The sequence below is a fragment of the Mustelus asterias genome, chromosome 9 (genome assembly GCF_964213995.1).
Source record: "Mustelus asterias chromosome 9, sMusAst1.hap1.1, whole genome shotgun sequence".
Lineage (NCBI taxonomy): Eukaryota > Metazoa > Chordata > Chondrichthyes > Carcharhiniformes > Triakidae > Mustelus > Mustelus asterias.
This window is the reverse complement of record NC_135809.1, coordinates 43,035,920-43,061,489: the sequence shown is the minus strand read 5'-3', so window position 1 is coordinate 43,061,489 and position 25,570 is coordinate 43,035,920. Positions and strand designations below refer to the sequence as shown.

The window sequence follows — 25,570 nt, the reverse complement described above, 5'->3', positions numbered from 1 at the left end:
TCATAGGGGAGACAGTGTTTAACAAGATGCGCACTGGACTCCAACCCTTAGCCCTGACCAAAACCTCGGCAAGGTTGAGGACCTATACGGGGGAACCACTGAAAATGATGGGTGCAACCCATGTGCCAGTTGCTTACGGGAAACAATTAGTTAGGCTCCTATTAATGGTAGTGGAAGGCTCGGGACCAAGCCTATTAGGGCGAAATTGGTTAAAAGAAATCCAGCTAGATTGGACAAATATCTTCCAGCTGCAAAATGGTCACCTGAGTGAGGCCCTGAGCAAATATCCGGAGGTTTTTCGGGAAAGCCTAGGGACAATCAAACGAGTCAAAGCAAAATTGCACATCGACCCGGAGGCTGTCCAAAAGCTTTGCAAAGCCTAACCAGTACCATTTGCGTTAAGGGAAAAGGTCGATGCGGAAATCAAAAGATTACACGAAGGAATAATAAAGCCGGTCGGTCCAGTTCGCGGAATGGGTGGCACCCGTAGCTCCTATCTTAAAGTTGGATGGCTCGGTGCGCTTTTGCAGCAATTTCAAACAGATGATAAATCATTACTCTCAGCTAGATAAATACCCAATTCCTAGGATTGAGACCTGTACGCAAAGTTGGCAGGAGGACTCCTATTCACAAAACTGGACATGAGCCACGCATACCTGCAACTACGGCTGGACGAGGATTCGTAAAAATTCGCCACAATAAATACGCTGAAAGGCCTCTTCCAGTATAAAAGATTGCCCTTCGGTGTTTCATCAGCTTGTGCCATATCCCAAAGGACCATGGAGAGCATCCTACAGGGGTTACTACAGGTTGCCATTTACCTAGACGATGTCCTCATTACGGGTAAAACAAGGGTGGAACATCTGCAGAACCTGAAGGAAGTTCTCATGAGATTTGCAGCAGTGGGAGTGCGTTTGAAAAGGGAGAAATGCGTCTTTTTAGCACCACAAGTAACCTACCTCGGGTACAAAGTGGATAAGTCGGGCCTACATCCTCTGGAGGATCGGATGCGAGCAATAAAAGACGCCCCGGTTCTCACAACTATCCAGGAGCTATGGTCGTTTTTAGGACTGGTAACATGCTATGGGAAATTCATACAGAATAGGGCCTCCATTCTGGATCCCCCCCACCAGTTGCTAAAAACGGCCCACCAGGACAGGGCCTTCAAGAAAATTAAACAGTAACTCTCATCCGAAAATGTACTGGTACATTATGACCCCAAGAAGGAATTGGTACTCCGGGGCCCCTCCAGAGGGTTGGGTGCTGGAGGGGTGCCTCCTGGGCATTGGCACCCTGGCAGTGCCAGCCTGTGCCCTGGCACTGCCCAAGGGGCAAAGTGCCAATGCCCAGAGACACCTTGGCATTGCCCATCAGGCATGGGGCTGTGCCAAGGAGGCGGGGCCTAATGGGGGCAGGGCATCCCACTTCCACTCTGTATTTGGGATCGGTGGGGGATGGAGGGAGGCCAACAATCGTCGCATGCGCAGTGGCCTGCTCAGCACTACACTGCCAGCCTCTCCAGCGGGAATAGGCCCTGGCCCACTAAATATCAGTATGATGCACGCTGAGGCACTCTGCAGTGCACAGAGCATGGGAGTTTCTTTTTGAGACTGCCATTGGAAAATAAACAGCGTGATTTACTCCAATTTTCTTGCAAATTCAACACTTTGAATTTTTGGGGGGAGAATCCTGGCCATTCTGTCTCATTTGAGAAAATTACTACACAGCTAGCTTGGCTACAGGAGACATGAAACATTCTTTTACAAAGTGTTTTGGTAGGAAAGACATTGGATGCCTATTCAAGCCTTTTAATGAACAGCCTGCAAACTATGAAATGGTTAAGACTAGTGCCTAATGTACATGAGCTGATTCCAAAAATTTATGGATTGAAGCTTTGAAATCTGAGGAAAAGAGAGAATCAAACATTTGTAGAATTTGTGAGGGAAAATAGGTGTTTTTTGACCATTGGCCTTGTTCAATGAAACTGGAACAAAAGTTTGAAAATTTGAGAAGGTTTGTGAACGGAGGAATTCAAAATCTGTATTCCAGCAGGAATTAAAACACCCCTAGAAGACCATAAAGTTTCTAAAATAGGGAAAGCTGTTTTTAAGCTGATGGCTATGCTTTATCACACAAACAGCTAGGGGGCAGCTAAATGCAATTTGTAAACCCAAACAGGAGCTGGAGAGATCGGCAAAGAGATATTAAACAGGTTTCTGAGAAGTGGACTGCGGAAATGGGAAAGTAGATACCCCCAAAGGTAGTAAAAAGGCTAGTGTAGAGAATAGGAATGGAAGACCAAAATGTTTTCAGTGTCATGGATTCATACATTTGAAAGCAGATTGCTGGATGTTAAACCAAAATCAATAGCTTTAATGAGTATAGCTAGTGTTTCTCCAGAGAATTCTGCACTCAGGAGTGAAGCTTGTGAGAAGCTGATGCTTTCTAATATATTTACTGTGGTTGTAAATAGAGATGTGAGGGATTATGGAGGTTTTCTGTTTGAAGAGGAACTCACTGCATTTTTGTCTAAGGAATGCTCCAAAAAGATTGTTATCCTGAGAGATACCAGTTCAGCTCAGGGGTTGTTAACAAAAGAAAGTTGTTAGCTAATGAGAATCTTGCTCCGTAATGTGGTCTTAATGCATATACAGCACTGCTGAAGCTCAATGCAATAAAAAGCATGAACAAGTCACATGGCCATTTTCAGTCCTGTTTATTGAAAAGTTCCTCATATAATTAATGTTCTTCCTCAGATTAAAATGCTTAATTTGCAGAGTCTTTGAATTTTACAACTGCTGCTTTTCACTCTTTCTGAAATCTGTCAACTGCGGTGTAGTAATCTTGTCGAAGCCAAACTTCCATCACCCTTTATTGACACAGTGAATAAAGCCCCGCTTCTGCGGCTACAGTACACAGATCAAAGCCCATGCTTCCTTTGACTGCTGCCCTGAGTAGATACAGCTAATTTTAAACTCTTGCTGCTTCTTTCCTACTGGGTGAGCCTCTGCTCGCTTAATAGGGGAGCTTGTACATTAAGGCCCACGGGGGATCTATTGACGATCCCCATGGCCAGCATAACATCCCTCCCACTTCATTTCTTCCCCAGCATCCCCATGCTGGAAGCCTTTTCCACCACTTGGCGTTCAGCCTGGGGTCGATTGAAGGCGGGACAGATCCGGTGGTGTGAACCGAATTGGAGATCTTCGCTTTAGAAGGGAACGCCATAAAAACAATGATGCAGCTTCTTCTTGGGGCCTGCTTCAGTTGGGACACCAGTCTCTTCCACTTCCAACTCAGAATCTATGTCCTCATTGCCCTCAGGGACAGGCATAATGTTGGCTTCTAGTCGTGGCTCCACTCTGGCAGCAGTCAACTCCATGGCTAGTAACAAGGCCTGCACTGGCGTGGACTCCCTAATCCTGAGATGGTTCAGGTGCTTCCTCATAACTTTGCCCTGCGTTATTACTTTTTAAGACACGGGCCCCTGTTTTTTCCGTTGTGATCCTAGGGACCCAACTGAGACCATCTCCGCAGTTCTTCACTGGTTTTGAACATTCTCTCTTTCCTTGAAGAATCATAATTTTTATTCTAGTTCTCTTGCTGGGACTCTACCCTCCCTGCCAGGTTTGAGAACCATAGGCTTGTCTTGTCCAAAACCTCCGTCCCATTAAAATGTCTGCTGGGACAGTTCCTGTCATTGTATGAGGGGAAGTCCTATACTTGAATAAAAACCATGCTAGTTTGGTCCCTATGGATGCTGCAGCTTGTTTCTTCATGCTGAGCTTAAAACCTGGACTTCTGGTATCCTGTGTGTGCAGAAACTTTGTTGTAGTTTCTCAATCATGGCATAGGAGATGGTGGGATCTACCATAATCAAAAGCATAGAATCCATAAAAGGCCCGGAAAAATCCACATGCACGCAGACCGAGGGCCTACCAGGCCATTCCCTTGGATGTAGGGAGGCTGAGGGAGGAAGTTTTTGATTCTCCTGGCAGGAGTCTGATTAAGTCTGTAATGTCGACATCAAGATCACCATACATATCTCCTGGCCAGCATTTTCATTTTTGAAATCCCAGGATGGCCATCATGTAATTCCATAACTATCAGACGTTGCCCTCGGTGAGGGATGACTACACGGTACTATCCTCAACACTGAGCTTGTAATTTAGATAGGACTGGATCCTTTTGTGTTCAGACCTCGATTTGCCTTGCAGACACTGGTAGGGTATCCAAAGAATTTAGGGTCATAATGACCTTTTCCACAGTTGGTAACATCAGCCTGGCTTGTGGGCAACAGCAGACAGCTCAGTGCACCAGAATTAGTTATCTGAGTCCCAGGGCGATGTTCTAGGAAGTATTCATAAGCCACCAGTAACAAGGTCCAATGCCGTATTTGGGCAGAGGCAATGGAGGTATTACCTTGTCTTCTTCAAAAGGTCCCAATAAACATTTATCATCAGTTACTACGATGAAGTGTCTACCATAAATATATTGATGGAAATTTTTATGTCAAAGGCAGCTGCAAACCCCTCTTTCTCGATTTGGGAATACTTCCATTCAGCACCCAAAAGGGTCCTAGATGCCTATGCGATAGGCTTCTCTGTTCCAACTTTCCAGCAGTGTGTCAGTACTGCCCCAACCCTGTAAAGGGAGGCATTACATGTCAGGACGTGGTCCTTTTTGGGGTCAAACTGAGCCAATAAATTAGAGGACAAGAGCTGCTGTTTAACATTATTGTGGAGGAAGAATACCTTCCCTATTGTGGAGGAAGAAATTGCTAAGCAGATTATGGATATGTGTGGAGGTCACAGGGTAGTTGGCATGGGGGACTTTAACTTTCCAAATATTGATTGGAACCTTTGTAGGTCAAATAGTTCGGATGGGGCAGTTTTTGTGTAGTGTGTGCAGGAGGGTTTCCTGACACAATATGTGGATAGGCCGACAAGAGGTGAGGCCACATTGGATTTGGTACTGGGAAATGAACCGGGCCAAGTGTTAGATTTGGTTGTGGGAGAGCACTTTAGAGATAGTGACCACAATTCGGTGTCTTTTGTTATTGCAATGGAGAGGGATAGGGCCGTACGGCAGGGCAAGGTTTACAATTGGGGGAGAGGTAATTATGATGGGATTAGGCAAGAATTAGGGGGCATAAGATGGGAACAGAAACTGTCAGGGAAAGGCACTAATGAAAAGTGGAACTTTTTCAAGGAACAAATACTGGGTGTCCTTGATAGGTATGTCCCTGTCAGGCAGGGAGGAAATGGCCGAGTGAGGGAACCATGGTTCACGAAAGAGGTGGAATGTCTTGTAAAAAGGAAGAGGGAAGCTTATGTAGGGATGAGGAAACAAGGTTCAGATGGCTCGATTGAGGGTTACAAGTTAGCAAGGAATGAGCTGAAAAAGGGGCTTAGGAGAGCTAGAAGGGGACATGAGAAGTCCTTGGCGGGTCGGATCAAGGAAAACCCCAAGGCTTTTTACTATTATATGAGGAATAAAAGAATGACCAGGGTGAGGTTAGGGCCGGTCAAGGACAGTAGTGGGAACTTGTGTATGGAGTAAGTAGAGATAGGCGAGGTGATGAATGAATACTTTTCTTCAGTGTTCACCAAGGAGAGGAGCCATGTTTTTGAGGAAGAGAAGGTGTTACAGGTTAATAGGCTGGAGGAAATAGATGTTCGGAGGGAGGATGTACTGGCAGTTTTGAATAAACTGAAGGTCGATAAGTCCCCTGGGCCTGATGAAATGTATCCTAGGATTCTTTGGGAGGCAAGGGATGAGATTGCAGAGCCTTTGGCTTTGATCTTTGGGTCCTCACTGTCCACGGGGATGGTGCCAGAGGACTGGAGAGTGGCGAATGTTGTTCCTCTGTTTAAGAAAGGGAATAGAAATGACCCTGGTAATTATAGACTGGTTAGTCTTACTTCGGTGGTTGGTAAATTGATGGAAAAGGTCATTAGGGATGGGATTTATGACTATTTAGAAAGATGCGGATTAATCCGGGATAGTCAGCACGGATTTGTGAAGGGCAAGTCGTGCCTCACAAATTTGATTGAATTTTTTGAGGCAGTAACTAAGTGTGTTGATGAAGGTAGGGCAGTTGATGTCATATACATGGATTTTAGTAAGGCGTTTGATAAGGTCCCCCATGGTCGGCTTATGATGAAAGTAAGGAGGTGTGGGATAGAGGGAAAGTTGGCTGATTGGATAGGTAACCGCCTATCTGATCGAAGACAGAGGGTGGCAGGAATATTTCGGACTGGAGGCAGGTTGCTAGCGGAGTGCCACAGGGATCAGTGCTTGGTCCTCTGCTCTTTGTGATTTTTAGTAATGACTTCGAGGAGGGGGCTGAAGGGTGGATCAGTAAATTTGCTGATGACACCAAGATTGGTGGAGTAGTGGATGAGGTGGAGGGCTGTTGTAGGCTGCAAAGAGACATAGATAGGATGCAAAGCTGGGCTGAAAAATGGCAAATGGAGTTTAACCCTGATAAATGTGAGGTGATTCATTTTGGTAGGACTAATTTAAATGTGGATTACAGGGTCAAAGGTAGGGTTCTGAAGACTGTGGAGGAACAGAGAGATCTTGGGGTCCATATCCACAGATCTCTAAAGGTTGCCACTCAAGTGGATAGAGCTGTGAAGAAGGCCTATAGTGTGTTAGCTTTTATTAACAGGGGGTTGGAGTTTAAGAGCCGTGGGGTTATGCTGCAACTGTACAGGACCTTGGTGAGACCACATTTGGAATATTGTGTGCAGTTCTGGTCACCTCACTATAAGAAGGATGTGGAAGCGCTGGAAAGAGTGCAGAGGAGATTTACCAGGATGCTGCCTGGTTTGGAGGGTAGGTCTTATGAGGAAAGGTTGCGGGAGCTAGGGCTGTTCTCTCTGGAGCGGAGGAGGCTGAGGGGAGACTTAATAGAGGTTTATAAAATGATGAAGGGGATAGATAGAGTGAACGTTCAAAGACTATTTCCTCGGGTGGATGGAGCTATTACAAGGGGGCATAACTATAGGGTTCATGGTGGGAGATATAGGAAGGATATCAGAGGTAGGTTCTTTACGCAGAGAGTGGTTGGGGTGTGGAATGGACTGCCTGCAGTGATAGTGGAGTCAGACACTTTAGGAATATTTAAGCGGTTATTGGATAGGCACATGGAGCACACCAGGATGATAGGGAGTGGGATAGCTTGATCTTGGTTTCAGATAAAGCTCGGCACAACATCGTGGGCCGAAGGGCCTGTTCTGTGCTGTACTAAGTTCTAAGACATTACCTGCAATCCCATGCACTTTAACTTTATATTGTAGTGTGCTATGTGAGACCTTGTCGAAAGCCTTCTGAGAAGCTTCCGGGAAGGCTCGTCTAATTCAAGTTGGAGGTACGCATGGTTCACGTCCAACTTAGAGAATGTTTGGGCACCTGTTAACCTGGCGTACAGATCTTCAATTTGGCACATGGGGTATCTATCAAGTTTAGAAACTTGATTGACAATGATCTTATAGTTTCCACAAAGTTGGACCCACTTATCCGGCTTGAGGACAGGGAGAACAGGCATTTCAACTTTCCCTATATTTTTTCCTTGGTTGTGGTCATTTGCAATAGTCCATCATCTGGCATCTACAACCTTCTGGAATATGTTCCCTCGGAGTCTGAAGACTGTCGTTGCCTTCACTGCCTGGTGGTGTGGCTTCGGCTCCACCATTGTACGGGATTCTCTGATATTTTACTGACACCGTCTCTCTCAGTTGAAGGACGAATGTTGCACGAGATTCTTCTCCCTAATTGGAGGGCACTGCTGTCAGATGACCCCTGTGGTTCCTGAACTCCTTTTTCTGCATTCTCAATGATAGAGCTATCTCAATGGCCTTCTTTAGATCCAAATTGGGTTCTACCAATAATTTATTTTGGTCTGTCACGTTGTTAATTCCACAGACCAGTCTATCTCGTCACATGTCATTCAGGGGTGGCCTGAATGCACAGTGCTCTGCCAATTTTCATAAGCTGGTCAGAAATTCAGTGACAGATACCTCAGGGGTTTACCTTGCCATGTTAAAACAGTATCACCAGAGTATTATAAAAAGCTTCAGGTCATAGTAGCCTTTAGCCAACTCTACCAATTCATTAAAGGTTTTCTAGTCAGGAGCACCCGAGTAGGTCAGGCTTTTTATTACACTGAATGTTGGGAGCCCGCATGCTGTCAACAGGATTATGTTTTGCTTCTCGTCACCCTCAATACTGTTAGCCCGGAAAAAATAACGCATGTGGTCTGCAGATTGGGCCCAGTATCTATGCTGGCATTGTAGGCTTCAAGTTTATCAAAAAAAGGCATTTCTTGTACCAGAGGATTACTTGTTTTGATAATAGAGGTTGTCCGACGGGAAGGAAAAAAACTCGTCTTACTCCTTGTTGGCAATGTAATTATCTCGCCAAGACCAGTCTTCCATCACCAACACCCTTTATTTATACAGTGAATAAAGCACCACTACTGTGACTACAGTACACAGGTCGAGCCCAGGAGTCCTTCGACAGCTGGGCCCAAGTAGAGACAACTAATTTTAAACTCCTGCTGCTCCTTTCCTATTGGGCAAGTCTCTGCTCGCTTAATAGGGGAGCTTGTACTCTACAGGGCACAAGGGGAGATCGATTGATGATCCCCCATGGCCGGCATAACGTGTGGATATTAACTAAAGTGAATTTTGCCCACACATGCCAAATGGGTAATCTAATGGCCATCCATCTCAGCACAGTCTGGAGGAGGAAGGGTAAGATCAGAGGAGGCATGCAGTATAGCCCTTCATGCAGTTTTGCCCTCCTCACTTTAAAGATGTATTTGACGCAATTAACAGAAGGTTCACTGTCCCTAATCCCTGGGATGGAGTGGTTGTTTTATGAGGAAAGTTTGAGCAGACTGGGCCTAAGCTCATTGGAGTTCAGAAGAATGAGAGGCAATGCTATGGAAACATATAGGATTCTGAGGGGGCTTGATCATGTAGATGTTAGGGAAAGATGTTTCCTCTTGTGGGGGAATCTAAAACTAGGGGACACAGTTTAAAATAAAGGGCCTCCCATTTAAGATGGAAAGATGAAGAATTTCTTCTCTACGGGACTGTTGGTGTTTGGAATTTCCTTCCACAGAGAGCAGTGGAGTGTGGGTCATTGAATATATACAAGACAGAGTTAGACAGATCCTTTATCATCAAGTGAGTCAAGGATTATGGGGGCGGACAAGAAAGTGGACTTAAGGCCACAGTCGGGTCAGCTTTGATCTTATTGAATGGCAGAGCAGGCCAGATGGGCAAAACGGCCTACTCCTGCTCCTATTTCTAATGATCTTATTGAGAGAGTGGAGGAGTTGATGGAAATTATTGTATTAGATAGAGGATTTTCAGAAAGCTTAAAAAGGAGATGATACAAGTGGGAAACAGAAAGATTTAGTAAGAGAATTTCAGGGTACAACGTATCTGAAAAGAGAAGTTAGGTACATCCAGGAACAATGATCGCATTTGGTGTGAAGAGAAGTTTTACAAGACCAATCATAAATTTCCCTTCTACTAGCTTCGTCCCCTGCTCCCTTGCCACATTCTCAAAGTGTAACTTGGAGTAAGTAATATTCTGAAACTTACTTTGTGTACTGCCAATTATCCTATATCTTTACAAGATCATCTCTTCCTTTCAAAGGTGTAAAACCTACTCATCTCTAGCCTTTCCTTATTCCTCAGTATTCTTGACAAAGTTTTTTTTAAGATGTGGATTCTAGCAACACATCAGTGAATGTTTAAGTTAGAAATTGTGCAACTCACCCACACAACGTGATCCATCCATAGCAAGATGATAACCTCGGCCACAGTTAATAACATTGCGATTACAGCTGAATGAGCCAATATTGTTGATACAAGTGTAGCCTGGCTGGCAGGGCAGAACAGCATTGGTGCACTCATTGATGTCTGGAAATGCAAATGAAACAGTTTAACAGCAATGCAGACAGCAACATCCCACATTCACTGGCATTCACCTTGGTAACACACAGAGGACTGGTGTAATTTTGAAACATCCTCTCCAATTAAAACATTAAAACTTGACAGATTGTTTCACTTACAGATTTTCAGACCAGAGGTTGAAATAATTTCTTGCTTGTAAGTGAGATTTTTTTTTCCAGCAAAGAGAAATTAATGATGAAGAGAGTAAACGTCTATCTTTAGGAAGATATGATCTACATTTAGTTTGAAAAAGGATATTAGTATTAAAAGCTCAAATGTCAATTAGGTCACTTGCAGCCATCGGTGATATTCAAAGCCATATCAGACAGTATTATGTCAAAATGGTTTTTTAAGACCAACAATGTGCCAACAAGCTATGAAGCAGCAATGGCAGTACCTGAGTATGTGGCTGAGATTGTCCATTGGTTGAGTTGACATTTTTGCAAATGCCACCAAGATATGTATTGATTGGAGGTCAAACTCACCGCAATCTGTAATTATTTTGTTCTACTTGTAGATTATTCCATAGCATCTAAATTTCCTTTATCTTTCCTCCCCCCACCCTGAGCAGTGACCAGTTTTTTGACGCTAATCACTCCAAACAATATCAGATGGAATACTCTGGGTAATTTCCCATCTCACCTTTGTGGTGGCGAACATTTAAAGAGCGAGTCTAAAGGAGGAATAGTGAGAGTTTATAGAGTGAGTCTGAGAATGAGCAGTTGAGACAGCAGTGAGAGTTTAAAGAGCGAGTTTGAAGCAGCAGAAAGATTTTGAGAGTGAGCCTGGGTGGGAGCAGTTAAAGAGCAGCAACAGTTTAATAGAGCAATCTGAGCGTGAACAGTGAGACAGTGGAGAGAGTTTATAGAACGAGTCTGAGAGGAAGCAATGAGACAGTGGAAAGAGTTTAAAGAGCTGCAGGTGAGTCTGTGGGTTCAGCGCAGACCATCTGCATTTTAAAGAAAATCAAAGTGTGGTGCAACAGAAAAGAAAATGGGAGAAAATTTTCCAGCCTTTCACACCAGCGAGATTCTCTAGTCCCGCTGCAGTGAACAGAGATTTGGCTGAGTGCCAAATTCTCCATCCTCGTTTGCAGTTAATTGTTCCTGAAACACGTAATCAATGATTTTCGCATCTTCAAGTCAAATGAAAGATGTGTGCCTTGTGTCCAACTGTGCACTACCTGTGCTAGCTGGTGCCAATTTAACAGTCTGTGCTGCGGGGGATCGAGGGGATTCATCAATTACAACTGATAGATCATTCCAGGAAGAAAAGCTCCATGCTAATGCCCCCTTTCACACAGTTCTTCAGGCAATTCTGACATCTGCAGTAGCTGATGCCTATTGTCAGAAAGTGAAGCTTGGCAAAGGATGCAGGTACCCATCTGATTTTCAACACATTTTTCTGTTACTGAAATGTGTGGCATCTGTTTGGCTATTGGCACTGAATTAATGACTTGAATCAACACTGGCTCAGATGCTGTCTGATAGATTAGCAGTGAGACCCTTTCAGTATGCAGCACACTTCCCTTCTGTTGTTGACTCAGCAGTGGCCCTGAATTGTTCTATATCTGGTTCACATAGAGAGATGCTAAAAGCATTTTACTTCAGTTTGTTACATTCATTTACTGGATAAGCAGTTTCCTTCCCCCTACGTCAATCATTCCTTTCATTCCAGGGAGTGGACCACGTGCCAATTTTGTTCACCAGCTGTCCACAGTAAGTTGTACAACATCACAAACATATTAATCATCTGTGCAGGATGAATTTGATCTGTGCAGCTGGTTAATCAGCAGTATCTTGCCTACAACCCTTGGAGAATTTTCTTGCATCCTGTCCTGCAGTGCCATCTTCTGCTTCAAAAAGACATCACATGAAGAGGATTTTTTATCTGCATCCTGGCCAGCAAGGTACATTTGTCCACTTTTGTGTGAATAATTCCCTATACGGTTGTAACATGTACTACTTGCACATGTTATTTTCGCTTCTAGCATCCTCTGCTAGGTTGTTTGGGGCAAGATCTCTTTAGAACTATACTTCTGTGTATGTTGTATTCCAAATGTTTGGATTTCCAACAGGTTGAGTTTTCCACCTACATCAAGCATATATCATGGGGAGGTGATGGCCTAGTGGTATTATCACTAGACTATTAATCCAGAAGCTCCGCTAATGTTCTGGGTACCTGAGTTCAAATCCTGCCACGGCAGTTGGTGGAATTTGAATTCTATAAAAAAGAAAATATCTGGAATTAGGAATCTACTGATCACCATTGTTGATTGTCGGAAAAACCCATCTGGTTCATTCTCGGGAAGGAAATCTGCCGCCCTTACCTGGTCTGGCCCACATGCAACTCCAGAGCCACAGCAATGTAGTTGACTCTCAACTACCCTCAGACAACTAGGGATGGGCAAGTGGCTGGCCGGCCAACAACGCCCATGTCCTATGAATGAATTAAAAAAATTCAGGGTCTTGCTCGAGTCCTTCAGTGTCTGTTATCTTAGGCAAGGAAGGAAATTGGTCATTTTCCCTCTTTAGGCTAGACTATTTCAAAGAGCAGTTCAGAGTTAACCACATTGCTATGGACTTGTGGTCACATGTGGGTCAAACTGGGTAAGAAAAGCAGATTTCTTTCCCCCTGAATGACATCAGTGAATTATATGGGCTTTTATGATAATCCAGTCGTTTTGTGATTGTTACTCATGATGTTAAAATTTTAATCAAGATTTATTAATTAATTGAATTAAAGATCCCTACCTGCCATGATGGAATTTGAATTCATGTTTCTGGGGCTTTAGTGTGGATGTCTAGGATAGTGGTTCAGTAACAAAGGAGGGGAATTATGCTTAGAACCCAAGGGAATAGGGGAGATCCTAAATGAATACTTTGCATCGGTATTCACGAAGGAGAGGGGCGTGTTAACCGGGAGTGTCTCGGAGGGAGGTGTTGACCCGTTAGAGAAAATCTCCATTACAAGAGAGGAAGTGTTAGGTTTTTTAGGGAACATTAAAACTGACAAAGCCCCAGGGCCTGATGGCATCTATCCTTGACTGCTCAGGGAGACGAGAGATGAAATTGCTGGGCCTCTGACGGAAATCTTTGTCGCTTCTTTGGACACGGGTGAGGTCCCTGAGGATTGGAGGATAGCGAATGTGGTCCAGTCGTTTAAGAAGGATAGCAGGGATAACCCAGGAAATTATAGGCCGGTGAGCTTGACGTCCGTGGTAGGGAAGTTGTTGGAGAGGATTCTTAGAGACAGGATGTATGTGCATTTAGAAAGGAACAATCTCATTAGTGACAGACAGCATGGTTTTGTAAGAGGGAGGTCGTGCCTTACAAATTTGGTGGAGTTTTTTGAGGAAGTGACAAAAACGGTTGATGAAGGAAGGGCCGTGGATGTCGTCTATATGGATTTCAGTAAGGCATTTGACAAAGTCCCACATGGCAGGTTGGTTAAGAAGGTTAAGGCTCATGGGATACAAGGAGAAGTGGCTAGATGGGTGGAGAACTGGCTTGGCCATAGGAGACAGAGGGTAGTGGTCGAAGGGTCTTTTTCCGGCTGGAGGTCTGTGACCAGTGGTGTTCCGCAGGGCTCTGTACTGGGACCTCTGCTATTTGTGATATATATAAATGATTTGGAAGAAGGTGTAACTGGTGTAATCAGCAAGTTTGCGGATGACACGAAGATGGCTGGACTTGCGGATAGCGAAGAGCATTGTCGGGCAATACAGCAGGATATAGATAGGCTGGAAAATTGGGCGGAGAGGTGGCAGATGGAGTTTAATCCGGATAAATGCGAAGTGATGCATTTTGGAAGAAATAATGTAGGGAGGAGTTATACAATAAATGGCAGAGTCATCAGGAGTATAGAAACACAGAGGGACCTAGGTGGGCAAGTCCACAAATCCTTGAAGGTGGCAACACAGGTGGAGAAGGTGGTGAAGAAGGCATATGGTATGCTTGCCTTTATAGGACGGGGTATAGAGTATAAAAGCTGGAGTCTGATGATGCAGCTGTATAGAATGCTGGTTAGGCCACGTTTGGAGTACTGCGTCCAGTTCTGGTCGCCGCACTACCAGAAGGACATGGAGGCGTTAGAGAGAGTGCAGAGAAGGTTTACCAGGATGTTGCCTGGTATGGAGGGTCTTAGCTATGAGGAGAGATTGGGTAAACTGGGGTTGTTCTCCCTGGAAAGACGGAGAATGAGGGGAGATCTAATAGAGGTGTACAAGATTATGAAGGGGATAGATAGGGTGAACGGTGGGAAGCTTTTTCCCAGATCAGAAGTGACGTTCACGAGGGGTCACGGGCTCAAGGTGAGAGGGGCGAAGTATAACTCAGATATTAGAGGGATGTTTTTTACACAGAGGGTGGTGGGGGCCTGGAATGCGCTGCCAAGTAGGGTGGAGGCAGGCACGCTGACATCGTTTAAGACTTACCTGGATAGTCACATGAGCAGCCTGGGAATGGAGGGATACAAATGATTGGTCTAGTTGGACCAAGGAGCGGCACAGGCTTGGAGGGCCGAAGGGCCTGTTTCCTGTGCTGTACTGTTCTTTGTTCTTTGTAACACTACTACTGTACTAATGACCCCACTGCAAAAAATAAGTGCAGCTTTTCTAGTCATATAGGTTTTATATGATTGGTTTGATTCCTCTTTGGTGCAAAATCACCCAAGACTTCTCATACATGTGTCAGAATTATTTGCAATATTTTTTGTAAAACACCATGACCTCCTTCACCACTTAGCGTGTTGTGCAGCCTCTACATCAGTTTGGAGAAAATCACATTAATCCCTTCAACACATGAAATAACTCCTCAGAGGCCAGTATCCTTTCATCAGATTCCCTTTTTTACAAACTTACCTCCACTCCTATAACTGCTTCAGGTACAAAGTCAGAATCCAGAGTGTCAATAGACCTGACTCACCTCAATATATATATATTGGATAGTCAGAAGCTTTCTCCCAGGGTGGAAGAGCCAATTACTAGGGGACATAGGTTTAAGGTGCGAGAGGCAAGGTTTAAAGGAGATGTACGAGGCAGGTTTTTTACACAGAGTGTGGTGGGTGCCTGGAACTCGCTGCGGGGGGAGATAGTAGAAGCAGATACGATAGTGACTTAAGGAGTGTCTTTTGCAAATACATGAATAGGATGGGAATGGAGGGATATGGTCCCCGGATGGGTAGGAGGTTTTAGTTAAGTCGGGCAGCGTGGCCGGTGCAGGCTTTGAGGGCCGAAGGGCCTGTTCCTGTGCTGTAATTTTATTTGTTCTTTGTTCTTTATATACAGGTGAGACTCCTCGATTGGGTAGGCAATCATGATCTCACTCAGGGAGCTCATACTCCAAGAGACCAACCTCATGGGCCACGTTGAGGTCATTACACCACACCAATGAAGGTGAGAGTATGAAGATGTTATTACTAATACCCCTAGTTAGAACCAAAGAATCCCTACAGTGCAGAAAGAGGCCATTCAGCCCATTGAGTCTACACTGACTCTCTTTGCCTTGAGAGCGCTTTCTACTTGAACTTCTGCAGTCTTTGTGGATGTGCATTACATTTTTTAAAAAATCAAGTTTACAACACAGAAGGTTCTTGGATTTTATCTGGTTTCTTCTTTTAAAATCAAACTCAAGAGTTTGACAGATTACCAGTCTTCCTTTGATGATTTTCCTCCGCCCGAACAACTACATCAAAAGCAGCTCACTGCGCTAATCATAAATACCAGATTGCAAAACACGAGAATAAAGTGCAGAACCACAACACAGCCTTGCAGCACAGGCCTAAGAGCAACTTTTTCTCCTGAAAAATTCTGAGTTACTTGTCACTCCAGCTCACCCGCACAGAAGGAACTGACATTTGACTTTGATCAGGTAGCAAGATATGTACCTTGATCTTACAGGGAGTTTTAAATGTGGATACAGGAAGGGAAATTTTAAAAACTTTGTCATCTTGTCTTCATTTAAGTGATCCAATAATCAAGGATTATTAAAAAAAAGAAAGATTTGCATTTATATAACAATTTTCATGACAACAGGATTACCCAAAACACTTTACAGGCAATTAAATACTTTTGAAGTGTAATCATTGTTGTAAATAGTTAACTTGATAACTGCCTGCAGCCTAGATGACTTCATATTCAGTAAGTTGAGTTCCTCAACAATGAACACCTCACCCAGGAACAGGAGAAAATATAGAATCAGAATAGGCCTCTGGAGCTATCAAAAAACAGGGCCATGTATTATTCCGAGTTAGGATTCTTCATCAATGTGCTTGAGCTCTGATTTTGTAACCGAGGCAAAATCTATTCTAGGCAGACTTAGCTGCTGATGTAAAACTACAGAGAAGTGTGCAGTGATGACTGCACTGAGTTTTCTGGGGTCAGTTCATTTGAATAATTACCATGAATTCCCTGCACCACTTTACTCTTGCCCTGACAACTACTCCACTGGAGATGTGAAATATCTGGCCGCACTAGCTAAAATTTAAATAGGAAGCAGAATTTAACATGAAGCTTGGGGCCAAACATTGTTTCAGCCCTTTCAGCTATTTGTTAGGTATTGTAAGAAGGTGTGATGGGGTGATGAATAATAACCAAGAATGGAATAAAATTAATAATCATTCTTCTGGTACAAATTGTCCCCATATTATCCTCTAGAGGAAAGCATTGGAATGTGATAGACTCCTTTGTGAAATCGTTTCAGGTTTCCTCCAGACATGCTGAAATGTTAACTGAACCAATGTATATATATATTATATATCTATTATATGTATATATTTTCCCATCCACTCTTATACGACTGCTCTTCCACTAATACTAGAAATGTAGTGGAATCTCTTTCCATCCTCAATCCGTGATGGCAAGTTATATTTCAGTTGTTAGCATCAGAACTGAATGAAAACTATTGATAAATAAAAGTCCTTTAATGAAAAAATGCAACTTTGTGGAACAATAGCAATCAATGGAGTGAGATGGGCAGCAAAATATAAAAGGTTACTCAAATTTCAAAATTTCAACCAATTTTACATGCTAGCAGTTTAATTTTGAGAAACCTACTTCTCCAGGCCATTTTAGATAGAAGTGTGTGTCAACAATAAGGAAGATGAGAAGAATGGGAAATCTACTATGGGAACAATTTTAATGAACTTAGCAATTGAAATGAAGTTCGCACTGGGCTCCAGTGTTGTCCTTGCCAGAAAATGCAGTGTGGATTGTATTGGGCAGAGATTTGCATCACCAGTGGATTCTTACAAAATCATGGCTTTAATCTTTAACCACAATTAAAATTCCCAATAAAACAAAGCTCTGGTCTGCTGTCTATCTCGTACCCATATGGTAAGTTACAGTACTTCAGCATATAAATCCTGCATTATCCAACCCTGAGCAGGTATTTTCCACAACTACATTTCATGGCAACAATGTCACTGGATCTAATAAGGGAAATATTATGAAAATGCATGAAGGCTCACCTGCTGGAATTGTATGTTGGGCATTTGGGAGAATAGTCTTCAAATTTTCCAATCATTAAAATGAACAGAATATCATGGGTTACGGGGGCGATCTTACCATCACGTCCTGCCAGCCGATGGGCGGGGCAAGCTGGTAAGATCGTAAGAGAACCGAAAAATCAGGTTCGCGCCTGATTTCTTGCCTCTCGCGATTTTACCGGCTCCGGATATCTGGTGCGATCAGCCTCGTGCCCATTTCCGGCACAAGGCTGAATAAATTATGTAAATATAATTTAAATATAATTTCAATGAAATTAGCAAGCCTGGGACTCAATCGGAGAAAGGTTCTCTCCAGTAAGAATCACAGCTGGTCCTCCGGGAAGTCAAGGTGGGGGGGGGGGGGGGTGTTGATGCCACAGTGCCAGGTTGGCACTGCCCACCAGACACCAGGCAGTGCCAAGGGCCAAGGGGGTGCAGAGGTCAACCGGTCCAGCCGGGGTGGGGGGATCTCGCCTGTAAGGGGCGTGCTGAGTTTAGGCTAGAGAAACTGATTATTTGCAGCAGAGGTTGTATGACAGGTCTCTCTGCTGTTCAGAGCAGAGAAACCTGCACATGTGCAATGGTGTCCTCTGCTGCTATCAGTTGCTTTCTGGCAATTTAAGCTCCGCCCATTACCCCTACAGTCAAAAATCCAATTTCAGAATTTCTTTATGCTGTAAGTGCATTAGATATCAGATCTGGGCTCGCCGAAAAACAGATCTGAAGCTCTCCTGTTTTCACATTCGTTCTGGACTTAGAATGTTTTTTATAAGATCACCCCCAGCATGTCTGACTTCCCAGTAAGGATTATGGGTGGGCAATGTGCCACTTCAGGAGCATGATTTTGTAAAATTCCTTCATTAGCATTGCATTGAGTATTTGGTCATCCACTCATCCTCATTCACATTGAATCGATCAAGCATTTGTACAAATTAATTAATTAGCAGTGTGCTTATTATTTATGGGAACAACATTTCATAATATTGATGATTCAGCTGAGGGAAAAAAAACACTTGTCAAGTAACATCTCCTAAAATGTATAATAACATGGAATTCCTACCAATGCAGTTGCCCAGAGCATCCTGCAAGAATCCGTTCCCACATTGCATTTTTGGCTTGCAACGGAATGACCCTTGTGTGTTCTGACAGATAAAGTCGGGTCCACAGTTGTGTGTTTCAATCTTACATTCATCGATATCTATTAGATCCAAAAAAAAAATCAAAATTATTCTCCTGCTGAAAAAAAACAGTAAAACAAAGAACCCAAAAAGTTGATAGAATCAGTGGTGCAGCTGGCTTAATGTTGGTGGAAGACCAAGGACAGAAATAATGTTTAATGTAAATGTTTCAAGAGCTCAACAGCAGAGCTCCACTGAGAAATTTCCATCTGATTAGAAATAGCCCAGGAAGGGTTAATAAAATAGTATAGCAAGTTGCTCGGTTTGAGTGTAGCGTTTACTTATTGTTACATCAGACCACTCAGGGAGATAATTGTGGATGTTACAAATGCACTGTATGCAGTGCATCAAAATACCAGCATTTTGTTACATCAAAAATAAAAACATCTATATTACAGAAAAATCTCAATAGCAAAGTTACCACCATTTGCTACAGGAATAATAGAATCAGGAGAAGGCCATTCAGCCACTCGAGTCTGTTCTACCATTCAATGAACTATACCTCAATCCTTTTTACCTTTCTTGGATGCGTCTCTATTGATACTCTTGCTTAACAATAATCTATGGATTTCAGTCTGGAAAGTTTCAATTGACCCATCATCTACAGGCTCTCTGGAAAGACAGTTACAGATTTCTGATACCCTATTTGTGAATAATTGTTTCTGAATTTCAACATTGAATACTTTTAAGATTGCTCCTTGTTTTGGATTCCCCTACTAGAAGACATAATTTCTCTTTATCTACCTTATTGGATTTCTCATTCATTTTAAATACCTCAATGAGATCACCCTGCTATAGTCAAGGGAATACAGACAAAGTTTCTGCAATGGACCCTCATAATTTAACTCGTTTAGTGACAGTATCATTGTGGTGAATCTGCCTTGCCTCCTCATCCTCAAATAACTTCACTCCGGTTTGGGGGGCAGAATTTAATGCCCCCTCCTGTGGAGAGTTTGGTGGAGGGAGGGCATTTAATCAGGTAGGAGGGTGGCAGGTAGGAGGGTGGCAGGTGGGGGCCCTGCAAAATTCCCTACATGGCAGGGAGGCCTGTGGATCTCCTTTCCACTTAACCACCATTAATAAATAGGCAGCGTGTGGGGTCTCGCCATGCAAGAAGCATGACAAACAAACCTGTGTGTGGTTGCTTGCTTGCTTGCTTCCAGAAAGCATCCCTTATTGTAAGACTCTCAGTGCCTGAACAAGGGACCCAGCCTCAAGAACAACTCAGTGTAACCTCCCCACCCCCCCTTAGTTGCCATTTCCCCCTGATCTCCACACCACAAAAATCCTTCCGTTTTCATATTTGAGGCTAGTCCTATTTGCACCCGAAGGCATTATTTTTATGATTACCAGTGGAGATAAGAATTTTCCTCTCAGAAATTCCCATCTTTCCCCCCTTCACTTGGCCAGATTTAATGCAGCCATATGTAATAACCTAAGCTGACTTTTTTGTGCCTGAACCAGTTTCACGCTAAGCAACATATTCAGCAGCAGAAACATTTGGGAAAGATTGACCACAATCCTTCACTCACCTGTGGCCTGGGTCCATCCGTGATCCTGGGCCTAAGGCAGATGCAGTACCAGCCAGTACGTCCCCGATAGTGCTGCCATTCAATAGAGCTGCCGGGCTCTAACTGGCCAGCAGCTCTTGACCATCAGGATTTCCACACCTGGAATCCTTTATTCTAAGAAAGGCCTACTGCTGACCTGTCACGTGCCCGAGTGGCACTTAATTCAGCAAGCTTTCCCTAAAAGAGATGACAAGCAGCTCAGTGAGACCCCTGTCACTTGCATTAAATACCACCCAGTGTCTGACCAAGCCTTTGTACAGGTGTAACTTAACTTCCTCCACTTTGTATTCCAGCTTCCTTGAGAGAAAAGGACAATATTGCATCAATGTTTTCCAGTATCTTTTCTACCTGTCCATTTTGGAACAGTTGTTTAATACATCTTTGGAACATTACATCAAGGGACAACTGTCAATGACTATGAAAATTAGATTCCAGTAGTAATCGATCATACAGTATTCAGTGCAACCTTTTTTGGAGGTGAATATTATTGGCTACAAAATAAAATTGTCTGCAGAATACAAATTTACTCATTTACTACTCTTTTCGTCACATTATTCCTTTATAATTTAGGTGAAAATAACTAGAAATAACAATATCATTTCCCAAATGTTTCTGCTGCTGAATATATTGCTTAGCGTGAATCTGGTTCAGGCACAAAAAAGTCAGCTTAGGTTATTACATATGGCTGCATTAAATCTGGCCAAGTGGAGGGGGGAAAGGTGGGAATTTCTGAGAGGAAAATTCTTATCTCCACTGGTAATCATAAAAATAATGCCTTCGGGTGCAAATAGGACTAGCCTCAAATATGAAAACTTTGTGAACAAATAGTTGACTAATTCTTAATCTTGATTTATATATGAAGATTGACCACTTTGCTGAATGTTGGAGGGTGATTAATAGCTGTGTAATAATATTTATCAAGAAAATTTGTGAGAAAAAACAAGAAGTTGTAATATTTTTCTGTTGGTAATATTCCGGTCATATTTTTAAACTGTTGGGGTATGTGAGTGATAAATAAAGCAAGGGACAGAGTGACTGTGTGAATCTAAACTGTGGGTTTGATATGATAATGAGCCTGGCAATATTTGAAATGGATGTTTACAGAAGGAAATTTAGTAAAAGTGATTACAGAGTAGGAATATATTTAAATGGATTGTTGTGATTCAAAGCAAAAGATATTGAAGATGTGAAAGAAAGGTTTTATTGGTAAAGTATGGATAAAGTGAGTTTACTTTTCTTTAAGTTATAAAAGTTCAAGTGAAGAAATAAAGTAAGTCAAGTTTTGGAGAAAGCCATTCTAAAGAGATTGGGTAAGACAATGGAGAGATCAAAGGGAAGTAATGTATTTAAGGAGATACTGAAACCTATGAAAAGAGCTGTTTTAGATCTCTGGACAACATGAATAATTGGCCAAACTCTCAGGAAGTAGTGAGAATGAAGTCAGATCTGAAAAACAAAATGCTATTAACATCAGAGGGCAACCCAAGAGAGAATTAAAGGCACTGTGTAGTAAAAGTTACTGGACCTTTATAGATCATAACATCTATGAGGTGTTGCTGAACAGATGTGGAAGGTTAGCTTCGAAGGTAGATTGTTTGGAACTTTTTTAAAGTATTGATACTGTGAGAAACCATTGTTGTATTTAAGTGCAACTCTATTTATTTGATTGTTTTTCCCTATTTCTTAATATTCATATGTTAGTACACACACAGACACACACACCCCTAGATGTTTAATGCACCTCTGTTCATTACCTACCTTTGCACTGGTTATTTTCAGTCAGTTCATAGCCTGTGCCACAGCTTATCTCACGCTGACATCGGTAGGACCCAACAGTGTTGATGCAACGTTGTCCTATTAAGCACTTGTGTGGCATTGACAGACACTCATTGATATCTGTATTCAGCAATAAAAAAAAGTCAGCTTTTCTCTCCTGCTCCTCTCTTAGTGTTAGCACATATTGAGCATGCGTACCAGTAGCTGTCCCTTTACTTTGTGCAAGTTGTTTTATTTAGTCTTGAGCTTTTAATGTCTATGAATTATGAAGGGACCACAGACAAGCCTAACTCTGTTTTCACTCGTCTTCCACAAAAACACACTTTTTAACACCTTGATCTGACCTTATTGGGAAGAGTGGTGTCCTCCAAAGGTTCGTTTAGGCTGAAAAAATACATTATACTTTTTAGCTTCTATTGGAAACACTGTAAATAATGATGGTAATCAATCTCTCTAGGATTGATTATAATACTTTTGTGAATGTTTTGTTAGGCCTAGGAACTCCCCCAATCCTGGCATGCCTCTTGACTAAAGGAGCGGTTGAAAAATCTGGGCCAGAAATCTCTGACATTGCATACAGCTGGAATTATCCAGTCCCACTGCTGTGAATGGAAATTTGGCTAAGCACCAAATTCTCAGTTCTAGCTAGCAACGTTGGTGGGGTGTGCGAGACTGGAGAATTCAGGCCCTAATTACTGCCCATCCTAACTGGAATTTAATATTTTGCCCAAATAGGCCAGAATCTCAGTAGAGCAGCAACTTCACCCAAATTCTGTTCTGAGATGGGTACTTCTACCTTGGATTCCAGGCGTGATACTTGGTTCCTAGACAGACTGTAGATATAATCTGATATCTGCTTAACACTTGTTTATTAGCACTACATCTTAACAGGTTACAGAGTGGACATGTTGCACCTAGGCATGATTCCATCCTCTCTTTCAAGTCATACACATGACTGATGTCAATAGTATATCATCATCTATATCATATATCAGCATATCCCATCTGTTAACCCTTTATAGTACAAATTATGTCCCCTCAGGGCTTAACTGTTACTGACAACATCTACAGCCCCAGGAACTTTAGGGTCCATCAAATGAAATGTTGGCTAATACGTGAGAACATTCCCTCCTCATCATTGAAACGTGCCATGGGAACTTTCATAATCACCTGAGCAGGTGGACTCTCATCTGAAAGATGGAACCTCTGACAATGCAGCACTCCAACAGTGAAGTGTTGGCCTAGATTTTGTACTGAGATCTTCTGACTCAGAGCTAAAAAGATTACAAGCTGTGCCAAGCTGATAATTAGTCACTTTCAATAGTCTTAGATTTTAGCTAATACATTCAAAAGGTTGCAATTAACTTTATGGTTTGTTCCTGTGATATACATTGAATAAGTTGTGAATTTTCACAATTTCTTGCATGCAACATTTACCTCAAATTCAAGAATATTCAAGGATCATGTCAGCTCTCTATGTATGTCATGATGCTCATGAAAGTGACATTATCATGCATAAAGAATTGAGAATGAGTTATAAGAATGCATCCCTCATATTCAATAAAATGATATCCTAGTTGTGCATTGTTTATTCAATAACTAAAGATAAAAAATCTTTATGAAGATTTGACATTTTCTACATTTTTGCTGAGAAACTGCAAAAACATTTTTACAAGTCTGAAGGCCACATGTTCACATAGGCCTGGATTTTTACTGAGTCAGGGTGACTCGGGACCCCTTTAAAAATGGCAGGTGTGTCCCAATTGTGGCAATCCTGATCCCATTCCCGGGTGTTGTCTGGTTTTCAAGCATGTCTTCAAAGGGTGCAGACAAATTTCTGTCAAATGCCTTTACCTGGCACTCCCAACTTGGCCGATTCCATTGTGAAGATAGGCAACACCTACACCTCCACAGTTTTCATAGAGTCAGGCCACATTTTTAAAGAGCTGTGGTCCATGCCACATCAAAGGAGTCATGAATCCAGTCTGCATGAACCCAGAGCTCAAAAGGTCTTCCTCATGCCCACATGCTAAGCTCTGCCCTTCCACTGACCCTCTATAGTCCCTTGTGCCTCCAATGCCAAGCTCTACTCTTCTACTCACTCTATTCCTAACTTCCCTATGTATTTTAATACTCCAATGAGTGTCTGGGCTCTCAGCCAAGCATACACAATGAGACTAAGCTAAGAGCACGGACATCCATTATACTTGTTGAAACAACTGCATCCAAGAGAAAACATTGATTGACAGATCAGGCTTGCTGATCTTTGCTGTCAATTTAACAGTATCTGTTTACACAAGGCATGGGGTTTCAAAGGCTTGTGGTTTTTGATATTGATACTTTAAAAGATCTGGATGATCGACACTATTAGCTTTTTTCAACATAGGAGAAAATTATGAATGAATTTTCTTTTTATTCAACCCACCATACACTATAGGATTAATTGGTTCCAGACTAGGTATAGTGGGACAATGGGTATGGAAGTATCTTAGCTTGCCACAGAGGGTATAAGAGACCATGAGGGTGGGTGAAAGAGCAGGGATTGGCATGGGGGCATGAGATGGCATGGATGGAGCATTGGGAATGTTTGGAGGATGTGAGGGATGAAGGCTAGAGGGCCTGTGTGCTTTTATTTTAACTGGGACGAAGTCCCACAACACCGAAGCAGACCTTTTAAACAGCTCACCTTTGCACCCAGCAGCTCCTGCGGCTGCTGCAAAACCTCTTCCTGGGTCAGCTGGCCTGACCCCAGGCCACACTCACCCCCTGGCAATGAAGATCCCATTTTTGTGGGCACTTCCCCCAACCCCCCCAAGGTGAGCAGGCCAAGTCGAGAATTTTCCTAACTCCCACTACCTGTCTCAAGCATGACAATCTAGGCCAGAGAAGCTTAAGACATGTTAATTTTCTCAGAGATTGAGGACTAGAGCTTCCACCAGAAAACCACCAGTTTTAGGTGGGACCAGAGTGGTGTGGCAGGAAAGATAGGGCAGGAACTTATCACCTGAAGTAATTTCCCAATCCCTTTCACCAGCAACAATCTCAACCACCTACTTTTTGACCATCCCACAGCAATTAAACAAAGTAATGGGGCAGGGCTTTGGAAACAAGTTAATTCCCAAGCCTTTCAATATCATTTCTATTGACCCATAATCCAGTACGGGATTGGCAGTGAACTAACTTGCTCACTGTGAATTACTTGCCACCCAGAGATTGAGCAGGAGAAGACCAAGTGTTCTAAAAAAAAATGGCTCCAGGGATAATGGATGCACTGGTTGGGGTCTTCCAAAATTCCCTAGATTTGGAATATTCCCAATGGATTGGAAGGTGGCAAATGTAACAGCATTGTTCAAAAAAAAGGGAGAGAAAACGGGCAGCTGCAGGCTATCTAGCCAGACAACGACTGATGGGAAATGCTGGAATCCATTACTAAGGAAGTACTCCAAGAATCATAATATGATTAGACAAATTCAACAGTTCTAATATAAGGGAAATCATGTTTGACAAATCTATAGAGCTTTTTGAGGATGTAACCAGCAGAGTAGATAATGGGGAACCATTGGAGATTTGTGAAGCTTGGTGT

The 25,570-nt window shown here is 42.8% G+C and overlaps 1 protein-coding gene across 4 annotated transcripts in view; it reads right to left on the bottom strand.

Annotated features, from left to right (window-relative positions):
* The window catches only part of LOC144498644 (fibulin-1-like), a 309,419-nt gene that overhangs the window by 217,902 nt on the left and 65,947 nt on the right, over window positions 1–25,570 (bottom strand). For all 4 annotated transcript variants that reach the window (XR_013498738.1, XM_078220077.1, XM_078220076.1 and 1 more), the window contains exons 7-9: window positions 21,970–22,107; window positions 18,523–18,660; window positions 9,801–9,944 (exon numbers count right to left, since the gene is read on the bottom strand). Coding sequence is in view for 3 of the 4 variants with exons in the window: in XM_078220077.1 (XP_078076203.1) it covers window positions 9,801–9,944; window positions 18,523–18,660; window positions 21,970–22,107 (420 nt within the window). In the remaining variant the exon portion in view is untranslated. The remainder of the gene's footprint in view (window positions 1–9,800; window positions 9,945–18,522; window positions 18,661–21,969; window positions 22,108–25,570) is intronic.